Source organism: Opisthorchis viverrini (assembly GCF_000715545.1).
Source record: "Opisthorchis viverrini unplaced genomic scaffold opera_v5_79, whole genome shotgun sequence".
In the NCBI taxonomy this organism is placed as follows: domain Eukaryota; kingdom Metazoa; phylum Platyhelminthes; class Trematoda; order Opisthorchiida; family Opisthorchiidae; genus Opisthorchis; species Opisthorchis viverrini.
The window spans coordinates 162,529-174,951 of record NW_008751737.1 but is presented as its reverse complement, the minus strand read 5'-3'; the positions used below and the strand labels follow the sequence as shown (position 1 = coordinate 174,951).

General features: G+C 43.0%; 1 protein-coding gene across 1 annotated transcript in view; it reads left to right on the top strand.

Annotated features, from left to right (window-relative positions):
- The window catches only part of T265_04727 (hypothetical protein), a gene marked incomplete at both ends in the record, with an annotated part of 24,089 nt that extends 12,277 nt beyond the window's left edge, over positions 1–11,812 (top strand). Inside the window, 6 exons of the mRNA XM_009169540.1 lie at positions 56–186; positions 3,081–3,230; positions 7,369–7,594; positions 8,042–8,094; positions 8,556–8,705; positions 11,228–11,812. Of these exons, the coding sequence (XP_009167804.1) occupies positions 56–186; positions 3,081–3,230; positions 7,369–7,594; positions 8,042–8,094; positions 8,556–8,705; positions 11,228–11,812 (1,295 nt within the window). The remainder of the gene's footprint in view (positions 1–55; positions 187–3,080; positions 3,231–7,368; positions 7,595–8,041; positions 8,095–8,555; positions 8,706–11,227) is intronic.
- Between the last annotated feature and the right edge of the window lie 611 nt (positions 11,813–12,423).

Here is a 12,423-nt window from a genome sequence, read left to right as displayed (position 1 = left end):
ATTTCTTTCTAGACATATTAAACTGATCGATATTCGCACTGCACTTAAATTTCAGCCCACTCGCCTGATAACACGTTCCTCGGCTTTGTGGTTGAGAAACCACCACGTGCCCTACAGAGGGTGATCCAGCCGACATCGGGAAAACCCCTTGGACTTGTTGCTGGAAAAGCTGCCTATATGTGGAAGGTAAGTGAATGGAATAGATAACTTTAGAAAAGTTTATCCTTTTTTAACTTGACGAGGGAGGAATCCCAACGGGTCACTTCAATAGCCTTGTCATTATGCCTCACATGCTTTCAATGAGTTTGCGTGATTGATACTTTAAAGACAGGCTCAAAGATCAAACGTCCTGGAACAATCACCGAACTATTTGTTGTGTAGTACTGATTGAGTTGCACTCTTCTATCGCTACCCTTGCTTCAGTTCGCCCAGAAAAAACTGGACAAAGTAACATAATGCAAAAAGTGATCTTTCAGCCGGGATTTCTATCCGCATTCTGAACAAAAGATCACACTGTAAACACATTTTCAAGCGTGACTTCAGCTACTACAATGCCACTTTCTTTATTCGCATTGTTTTATTATTATTATTGCTGGACAACATTTTTTTTCCATAGACAGCTCTTCGAATTAGAGCTTTGTGACTAGGAGTCCAGAACGTGTCCAGCAATTGCTTGGTCTCGTTCCCGACAACCAGGTGCAAATCTGCTACATATAGAAGGCACTTTTACGTTTCTAGGCCACTATCTTGATTGACCGCACCTAGAAAGGAGTGATTTTCAGACGATATTAAAACATACAGGCTTACCGTATTTCAGCCTTTGGGCCCCTTTGAGTTACGTGACAGCTATGCATGGAGTGATACCGCGGAGCCATTTTTTGTTTGTGGTGCTGACTACTTGGGTACCTCACAGGGAGCCATCGATTATCAGATCAGAATTTGTATGCACTGAATCAACGACGGATGTGCCTCATAAACATGTTCAGAATCCCTTGAACACCTCTTACCCATATATTTAAGTCTCCTTGACTGTGGTGTATCTTTGACCTGGTGGTTACCCTTGCGCCCAATGAGATTGTGCCAGAAAGCAAATTCTGCTTCCTATTCAGATTTTTCTGCACTTAAAAGGGCTTGGTACAAGCGGGTAAAGTACCTTGACTGGACCAACTGTGGTAAACATTTTTATTGGAATAAAGAAAACTACGCACGAGGTTGCTGAAAACTCTTTGACAGCCCAGGACCCTTCTTGGGGCTCATCAGGTAGGCGCAGTCCCCGAGTTTCCGTCAACCTTATGTTCTACTTAAACCCAATTTGGACTGTTTTCGAGAAATACACTCATTTGCAAATCAATTTGGTTTTCACGAGAGACTCAACTGGATCTCTCGTTTATGATATTCTACAACGGAATGTGCTGGAAATTTAGAAAAACAAGTGTCCGAGAATTTCTGCTACCCCCTGTGAACTTGGTGGCCATATGTCAGTGACACATTCGTAATCATGTGAAGTGAGTTTTCTAGTGGTCCACTGGTGTACCTCAAATAGTATAAACCTGATCCTCAAAACTGAAAGTTGGTGGGGACCCGCAAGTCGTTGTCAAGCAGTCGGGTTTTGATTGGTCCAAATGGCGAAGGCCAACTTACTCCCGTGAATACGAAGTAGAGTGTTTTGCAGTCACTGACGATTGTAAAAGTGATATTGCATCAAAACAAGTATCTAACAATGTTTTCAACGAAGGCACCAGGTGAGTCATAAGCGATTTGAAAATCTGAAAATCTCTACTGTGCAGATGCTCTACCGTCAGAAGATTCCCCATCTTCGTACGGTTTTAGTTTACTCCAGCATGCTCAGTGTTTTCACAACAGAGAATGCAATGAAAGGGTAGCTGCTCCACCATAGGAATCCCGTTTGTCGTGCGTGTATATAATACATGTTGCTGGGACAGTAATGCAACCAGTTGGGGAGAGACGGGTAGACAGCTGAAGGTGTGCATGGCCAAAAACAAGAAATCTGCTTGTTCTGTCTAACCAAGATCGCCCTAAAAAGAAAGAAACCGATTCGGCCGATGTCCTGCAAGCAAAAACGGAGATCAGGTTCGCATGATTCAAACCAAACCATGAATACATGCGATGCAGAATCTCTGGTGCTTCACGCCCAACCCATGTTAGCTGCCTAAACAGGTCTAAGCAATAATCAGATCGTCAAGAGGCTCGATGCGTTGACTCAACCCTCATACCTCGGATGTGTCACCTCGACAAATCAACTGACGTCCATTTGATAGTATCTATCGATTCGGCTTTTTCTCTTGGTTTTCGTACTTCTGAAGGTCACCCGCACTAGCCGAAACATCGAGCAATAGTCCTTGGCATTTTAACGTTGTTTTACCATCATAATTCGACCAAACTAAATTTTCCATGTATGACTCGATCTACCTAAATCAAATCAGATTAGATGTGGATATTCCCTAACAATAATACTCATGAGAATTTTAAGGGAACTCTAAACTCTTAAACGAAATATACTTAGTCGCACACCAATTAAGTCTGGGCGTTAGACCCACCTGAAACCCAGCGGAATCTTTCCTTTATAAGGTTTTTAAGCTGATTTCGTGCAATTTGGGTCCAAGTCGAACATAAGGTTGGTGGAACCTAGGGTACTGCGCCTGCCTGATGAGCCCCAAGAAGGGTGAACTGGTCGTGTGCTGTAGGGGAGTTTTCAGCAACCTTATGAGTAGAGTATCACGTCTATACATGTATCCCGATATCTCGGATATCGTACGTACTGAACCATGAGGTGGCCTGGTGCAGCATATTCAGTTAGTAAAAATCCCCGTAAACGGGAGATTCAGCCTAGTTCCGAATGAGTCTGTCGTCAGAACCAAATTATTATGCAAGCGGGTACATCTTACTTAGTGCAACATTGGTTCAAATAGAACATAGGGTTGACGGAAACTCAGGGATTGCACCTACCCGATGAGCTCAAAGAATGGTGAAACCGGTCGTGGGCTATCAAAGTGTTTTCGGCAATCTCATGTGTAGTGTATCACGTCCTGCAATTTTATCCTCAACTATTGATTTTTTAGGGTTTAACGCCATACCTCGAAATCCTGTCAGAATTCCTGGAAATTCACGGAAACGTGGCCGATGGGGACAGTTCAAATTTACCAGCATTTGTGACAAATCATAAAATGGCTTACGGATACGACTACTTAGATTTGCTGAATTCTGTCCAGGTAAGAATTTGAATCCTGAAACGTCGGATGAACAACATTTTGTCATTTCTCGGCTGTTAAGTTCCAGTCATGTGAGCTTTATAATGACTTCAATAATATCAGATGATCAGGATTTTGAGTGATGTTTATTTTAAAAATGTTGGTTGAATTTCATTCAGGTAGGAGACTATATTCCATCCCCAGATGGGTATTAGCTATAGCTCCATTAAACTTAGGGTTTTTGAGAGCCAGGGATTGCTAAAGCTGTCTCCGTCAGTAGCGCAATGGTTTAACGTCACCTGGATGTAGAGTTTGAGAAAAGTACAAAAAGAGTCTTAGAGTATGCTCAGACGCATGTGAACCGAGTAATCACTTAACCTGAAAGGTTTTTTTTTATTAATGGCTGTTTGTTCCACGCTACGACATGGGATAACGCGTGGAGTTCAAGAGCTTTCTGTGTCAATCATATATGTGGCAATGCAATATTGTGGAGTTAATTATCGACCACCTACAGCTGACGCCAGAAATTATCACTGGTTTAGAAGCCATGAAACAGATAAATCATGATGTTTGTCACAACGCATGCAATAAAAGATAATACCCTTTTGCTTGTTGATGCTATAACTGGATCCTACTTTGAAGGCTGTATGAGCATACCAGCTGCGGTTCTCTATGATAAGACTAAGTATACTGTATTTCCAAACGAGCCTCATTTCTCAGGGTTGCTGAATTTATTGCCTACTGGAAATGTTGCTTGCAGAACGATAATCTACTCACGCCACTCTACTCACTACTCTAATAACACATATGACAGTAATTCTGAAGCACGTTGGAGAAACCAGACATGGTATGCAAATTTCCCCCAACTGACAGAAACAGTGTCAGACTCAACCCGCACTAAATTAGCTGCATAAAAAATGTAGTCCCCTCCAAATATATCAAACTCATTTCATGAACCCAGCCAAATGGACGGATCGACAGGTTAAGGTGTCCTTGAAAGTGCACGATATGAGACGTAAACAATCACATCCCTTCTCGTGCAAAGAGACAAGGTCACACTTCACTCAGCCATTCCTTTAGCTTCTACTCTGAAGATAGAACGAACTAGAGAAGGAGTGATTTCCACCTACCTTATCAAGTAGTCGTCTGAACTAGGATGATGTTAGGATAATCTCGTTAGTTTTGTTCCTCAGATCCGTATAATTCAATCCGCTGACCAAGATACATCTTGTAGCCCATTTCTGGAAATGGTTGCGGTTTTGCTTGGACAATAGCAGCTGAGATGTGATAACTTTCAAGTTAACTGAGTTACTACTAGGCCCAGAAGACGCATCTGGCTGGAGTATGAGTGGACGTAGTGAACGCAGATTGGAAAGTAGGCATTCCTTGTGATGTACTTGTTGTTGTATTCTGAAGGGAGCGCATTATATTTTCTCATACCGCACTGAAAAATGATTTCTGTTCATTATTCTCACTTTCGAAAAACAATGGGTGAGGCTCTCAGGTCAACCATAGCCGTCAGACATTCTGTGCAAGCGCGCCGGTGCTGACATGATGGTGTTCTCCCCATATATGACCAAATTCGACTAAACCTCTCGTTCATTACAACGACCCAGGGAAATGGGCAATTTCACTAGGATCACTGAGATAGCTACATGTACTGCCCCTCACCTACGAACTAGTTGCCTGATACCAGTTGTTGCCAGTCAATTTGGATTAGCCGATCACGACAGATAGTGGAGATTGTACCGACTTGATTACCTGATGCAGTGACGGGTTGATAACATTGAGATGCAGATTCTGGCCATACTGAAAGGAATGCGTAAGAACACAGTCCACTTGGATAAGTCGCTGAGTTAGTTTGCATCAGCTGAAGAGAAGGAGGAGATGCTGTCTTCAGCTCGACAGCACACAACGTTGCGGACAGGATGCAAACGTGAGGCATTTATGAGTGGCAATGAAAATCAGCAGGAGGTAAAGTTTTAGAGCAGTTAGTGAGGATCTGTTGTGCGCATCACGTAAGATACAGTAAGGTCACACGCGTTATTGTTATCGCAAGTGCACTGTCATCGTAACAGGGCTCTGCTCTACTCTGACGGGTGGGTACGCTAAAAAGGCTACGGCTGGCCCTACTTTTTACCAACTTAGTTAGTTTGGATTTCCCACACCCGAACATTCCGTTCGCGATGACACCGTTTTGAATCGATTCATTCCTCTTGAAACATATTTGCTAGAAGTTCGATTAATCGGGAAGAATATCCTGAAAACTCGAACTCTGAAGAATATGAAGAAAGCTAGACAGCAGAGAGCTAGATGGACAAAATCTCGCAGGATCTGAATGGAACTGCAAAGGGTTTAGAAAAAATGTCACAAGTTTTTCACCACGTGATCACAGGTAAGCAGATTCGCCCCTTTTCGATTATGAATGTCCAAAATGTAGTGGGTTCTGACCCGTATATTCCAGGCAGTTTTCCCTTCAAAGATCTACACAAAGGGTACCGTTTTACTGGATTTTCCAGCACAGAAAAAGTGTTTCCCTTATATACGAGTTTGTCATAACCAGTGTCCAAATTATCCGACCAATCATGAGGAAATCACAGAATCGGAGCCGCAACCAACAAAACACTTTGTTACTTCGACTACCGGTTCAAAGTTGCAATGGCAATGCGAACTACTGATGACGCCCCGAAAGGATGAAACTGTTGTGCAGTGCTTCTCAGCTTTTCAGGATAGACTAACTGACTTCTTGTACAGTAAGAAAACTCTACCGAGATGTTAGAACCTCCCCACACTATCAGCAAATTGTAAGCAACTCAGTAGGAAGAGTAATTCACAAGACGATCGAACCGTCCATCTGCAAAGTTATTGCCTGTTAGCCAGTCATCGGCGTCAGCCAGCCTACGAACAGGTGGAGTAACTTCTATGAGTTAAACATGAGTGCCGCGATGTCCTGTCTGGTTGAGCGTAACACTGCTGGTTATCCACTCGTGGCCGTTTAGCGATGAGACCGTCGGTCCTGAATCTTTTAGGTGATTCACGAGGTACGCACTGCTGATGACTTCCAGTAAGAGTGAAAAAGCTGTAAGATGTTACTCAGATTTCCGATGTGGACTTATTTCACTTACAGGAATAGTTATTTGCTTGGTACTATTTGGTTATTTTCGTCACGGTGAAAGCCACACCTGAAAACCAAAGTGACCTTCAAAGCGCTGTTTCAAAATCCCAAAAAGGTCGCTTACATTGCATGTCAGCCTAAGGATTACTTCCGTACTTGTGAATTCTCTTCCTGATAATAATACACTTCCCTGTCTAGACTACTCATAAGGTTGCTGGAAACTCTTTAAAATGACAACTTCAGCTGGATTCTGTTGAGACTCTGGTCAAAACCAGATTCGTGTGCAAATGAAGGTGTTTGTTGGAATGGTACAATTTCTTTGCGAGTAATTTTCGGCGTAGATGTCTGTAATACTTAAGGGTCTCCTCGCAGGGAAACACAGTAGCGCATGCTTTTCAAGTCCTATTTGGCATACCGAAATGCGGTGTACCTCTCTACCTAGTAGCCTCCAAAATACTATTCAAAAAGTATCTTCCTCGTCTACTCCAGAGATCTACCACAGTTTAATAGACGGGACTTCCGAATTTTTTACCACAAAATCCACCCCATGTCCATCTTAATCTCTAGGCAATAGACCTTCTGAATGCATTTCGAAACTGGCCGCCACTTAATCATCTGTTCTCACCGAAGCAACGTTATGACGTCCATTCTACAATCACTGAACTATTTTGGGGCGAGAAGGTGATTAAGATACTTATTCTGTTCTTCTACACCCTGGCATCAAGAGTCTGCATATACCGACGAAACATACTGTCTAACTTTAAGGGGCATGGAAAAATCCCTATAAAAGCTTGTTACTTGCCTAGTTTTGTTTTGTTAAACTTTACTGAGGTTGAAAAATATTGGTCGCAGAAACTGCATAACTGGCCATCGTAATCTGCTGTTCTAGAATGAATCTTCGTACATCTTCTGGCCGGTTTCAGAGCCAAATTGAAAAATAAAAGCTGGATTAACAGTATCTTAATCATTTCCAGTTTGATGCGTTTAAAGCTCTCAGTAAGAACCCGAATACTGCTTCTACTTTGTTCTGTTTTTTAAACCTAGGTTCTCATCGGGCTCGGTTTCCCTTATGAAGGACCAGCACCTTTGGAAGCCATCGCAAATGGCATAGTTTTTCTCAATATGCGACTGAAACCACCACATGGTCGTGGCCTGACGCCATTCTTTGCGGGAAAACCAACAGACAGAGAAGTAGGTGACAGTAGAGCAATTTTGAAACCCAAGCTAAGTTGGAAACTAAAACTGGAAGTGAACGCTATCCTTATGGATGGTATTAAATTTAATCACATAGATCTCACCGACAAGGCAGCAAGCTTTATTTTCGCCAGTGTTGTACGATAATCTTGCTCCAAGTTATTCATCTGCATGAATAGTGACATTGTATATTCAAATGTTATTGCAGTGGTTCACAATCGATCTCCTCCAAACGTAAAGTGCGTAACTTTTGACTTGCTGTTCGCTTGACCTTTAGCAAGTGACCCATATTAACCGGTGTCGTCCCTTTTCTTTGATGTCTTTTGTCATATTCTAACGTGCCCGGCAGGTCATCACACTTGGGTATCATTTCTGTCTAACACTAGCAACATTCAGTGCCGATAATCACTTTCCTCACATAACATTTTTATAGTCCGGCTCTGAGGGAACCAATCCAACGTGACGATCAGACAACGAATCCATATATTTTTGGGGTTTTGTGGGATAGGTATTTTGTCCATAGTCACACCACTATCGTTTGAACGGTCGTCCTCCTGTTCTGACGTAATTATTCCGGTGAGTCCACACCAAAGGGAAGCACTGAACTCGAGTTTCGCTCTTATTAGAGCTCATCATCAGTGCATACTCAGTGACCGTGCCGGGATTTGAACCCCGGACATCCGACATGCGAGGCGAGCGCATAACCACTACTCCACTAACGCACGTTGGACGTATCTGAATTTTCATGTCTGAACAGGCGAAGGTGTTCACACTTGAGCGATGTGATTGGTGTACCCGAACGACGATGAACAAAATACCTATGAACAGAATTCATATAGGTTTGATTCATAAGTATGAATAAAATCTAATGTGATGAAGCCAACTCATGGAAACTATTTTTTCTCGCCTCCGAACTTGGAAGCAAGATATAGTTAGCGGTAATTTGATTTGAGCTGTCTAATCCACCGATTCGCATTCAAACAAATCGTTTGGTTCATTAATCTAGCGAGTATTCTTCCTTTCGTTTACCTTATTAGTTACATAGCCAGCACCCGTACATTGAAGAGTACATTGGGGAACCGTATTCCTATACGTTGGATAGGGATAACCCAGACCAGATTCGCGAGACAATGAGGCGGCTTCTGGTTAATCCACTGGTAAGTTTTCTTCAACCGAATTTTCAAAAAGTAATGACTGTACTCGGTATGAATGAGCCACCCATAATCCTGCCATCCTAGTGTCGTGCAGGGCGATGGGGTTGGCAATGTTTGGTTTCTGTGATTGCCTTCCTAATCAAAACTCCTCATTCAGAAGAGACCACCTTTAATTAACCCCTTTAAACATACTTTAGCGGCAAAGCTGTCGCATCCGAAAACCTCCTCGTGGTAGCGTGAAACTATGCCTCAATATGTAAGTTGACCGAAATCATCAAAAACACTGCACACGTGATTTCTTGTATACCGATACAACTTAAATTATCGAGGTCTAGATTCTGTCTCCTAGCAGTGCGGCTCTTGGTGACTGTCACCAGTCGGTTGCGATCATTTCAGTGAGCCTAAGGAAGACTTATTGTTCTGTAATGTTCGGATGTTAGCATGAGTGCCATGGTCTACAAGTGTACTTGAATAGTTTGTTTATAAATAGGCAGTAGAAAATAGCCTGATTTGTAGCTGGGCTGTTCAAAATTTCTGGCAAGCTAAGATGTCTGAGAAAGGAGTCGTCAGATTGGCTGAAGTCTACTAAACAATGAAACATTACTATTATCTTTTGGGGCAGTATATTGTAGTTATGCGATCTTGTTGGACGCAGACTCACTGGCAGACCAGCTGCGCGAACCATAGTGGCTCAACCAAAATATAAATCAGATAAATTCGCCTTAGTGAGTGATAATTTGCTTACATGCCTAAAAGGAGCGTCCCCCACGGAAGTTCTAGAACCGGAGTCTACCTGGTGCACTGTTGTTCGGTCCCTGCGTGTAGGATATTTTCACAGAATAGTAGCGTAACAACGGTTCCGGCGATATCGGTTGTGTGATTAGATGCTGCTGGTCCCATCCTTTGCCACACTGTCATGCAATGAGACCCGCATCCTATTTTGGCCGAAGCAGGCAGTCGCCAGCCGAGGCTGAAAGCATACATGCAGCAGTTTTGAAGCTTCCTGAGCTACCAGTATTTCAATTTATTGCCAGATAGAGATTGAAGTAGCCCATCGAGTGCCTTTAAGCTCGACTCAGGTGGTAGTAGCAATCCGAGCGCTCACAACCACCCAACTGCATGGCTGGTGACGGACCAACACACAACATTACAATCACGCTAATTACTGTATAATTAGTAGACGACAGTGGATGACTTCACCCTGAAATACCGATGACGAGAGGAGTCAACTGTTGGCGCCTCCTCTAGCATAGACTACCGATAATTCCCTAGGTAAATCGTAGCCGAAATCGACTGCATACAAGAAGTTCAAACTTAACTGTTTTCATTTGGTCATTGCAAAACCTTACATGAATTTCTGCAGAACAATCACTCCGATTGAAACCACTTTAACTAAAAGTGATACTTCATCTATCTTGAAGGAAAACATCTCATGGGGGATTGAATACCGGGACAACGGACAAGGGTGAACGCTACAGTGTAGTACTTCCGAGAAGTCTCTTTTAATGGTATTCCAGAAAAATGCAATTTCACGTAAATTTGACTTGCTTAGGTTAACAAGCGATTCTGAGGACCTCAAATTCCATTATCACAGACTTTGACTGATTTAAAGGAATCAATAGCCTCCAAATAGAAACCCAAACAGAGAAGCAAGGGTGGTTATCTTCTTCTGAAGGATGGGATCCACTAAAGGGATTAGTAATCGTATGCTAGTATACAGGCCGGAAGGAGGGGTGCTGAAAAAGCAATCTGACTCATTGTTCGAAAGCGAACCTGAGCAAGTATAGCGATGATTCTGAATTCCGCAGGTCACCGTTAGGGGGTACACTGTTTCTCTGAAAGTGGGCACAGGTAAGCAAGAGTAGCACCATGACCAGATATACTGATTGCGAAAAAGCCGTTTATTGAACCTGAAATACTGATGATGGGATTTTAATAGAAAGTAAAAGGTCCACGAGGTTCTGTTCGATGTATGTTCTCAATTTTTCGAGCAATACTGGTTTGTTTTTGGTCACGTGAATATACGATATCTCCTCACTGGATTCATGTGCTCTACGAGTGACTGACACCCGCAACCGGATGCACCGACTTAACGTTCTTCATCCATCTCTCATGACTGTTTCACCTGTGCGTGTACCTCTCAAAAACCCTCTACACTACAAGTGAGGGGATACTAAGAATGATGATAAGCTATCACGAAATGTATGTCTTCCTCTATCGTCGGGCTGAAATGCCTGTCGTCACCATTAGGAACAGAACCGCTGGATTACTGAGGTGCTGTACAAAACAGCCATTAGAATTTCTGATGACATCTTCATTTCGCGAAAGAGTAAGGAGGCCCGAAGTGACATGGGTGGAATGCGTTTAGGAAATACTTTTCAAGGTCGATCTTGGATACTCCATGATAAAAGCGTACTCTTTCCGAAATGAAGTGCTCCAAAAGGGTAAAACCAAATGGACACCTATTCGGTGGACTTGGTTTGCCAAACTACGCGTTTCTACCAAGTGAATGAATCTGTCAGACACTTTTATCTCATTTTTTTTTCTAATTACAGGCAAACGGATATCGCACTTTCGAGTTCACTGAAGCCGGTTACTTGGAACGATTGAATGCACTGCTAGAGCATCAGGAGTTCTGCAACACATCGATTACCTGCTCACAATCATCGCCTGATCCTAATCAGTATAATGCACGTTACTTTGACTGGCCACCAAAAGAAACCGGTCTTTATTGGGTCCGGGCGTTTGTTGGTGAAAGTTGTGCCACAGCGTGTAGCAAACATAAACTTACAAAAAAACCGGATCACCAAACGGAATATCTGAAACGCCGCAATCGACTGGTCGAACCTGGACCTAATGGGAATGTATGGGACCGATTGCATTGTGCACCGGAGCACTTTCCCACCATCAATCGTGATTTACATCTTTATGCGCTTTGTCAAAGTGAGCATGAATTGGAAGATAGTAGAGCTCCCTATTACGATCCTGTCAAGAAAGACTGCGTCCGACAGAAATCACCATTATGGTTTGACTGTATGAAGGTAGTGATGCCATCCAATAGCGGGTCGCCCATTGAACGGATATGTCCTTGTCGGGATTCTCTGATTGGCCAAAGTGCCATATGTAAGGCTTGTGTATAATATTCCCTCTAATAGAATACCAGTACTCCAGCTTCAAAAAAAATTAACTGGTTAAAACGAAACCACAGCTTTTTGTCATGCATTCTCATAGATGAGATACCGTTTTTGCAGTTCACCTGTTCGGTACATGGTGCCGGATGGATGGGTTTGATTCATTAGAATATTGTTGATCCAATTTCAAGTGTACTTGGTGGGGCCCATATGAAGCTGCATATGCAATACATTCCCCATGGAGTGCTCTTCTCTCGTGAAGAAGTTCGTTCGCTCACGTGTGTTGATTCAGGCGGGACCAGCGTGGGCCCTTGGAGTAGCTGTAACACACTGACCTAGCACGCCGAATGTTTGGAGATCAAATTACGACCGAGGATATGGACTGTGATCAGCTCTAGCAAGAGGGGAGCTCTAGTCAAATGCTTCCCATCTATTGGTGTTAACTCGCCAGAATAATTAAGCTGGGACAGCAGGAGCACAATTCAAACGAAACTGATGTGAACGTGACTTCAAAAAAGCTAGGCTCAGGTGGCTGCGTCACACCAAACAGTCGTAACGGAAAAGGGACAATGTTAGGTGGGAACCATAAGTGGGAGCGAAGACAGAGCTGGAGTGATATT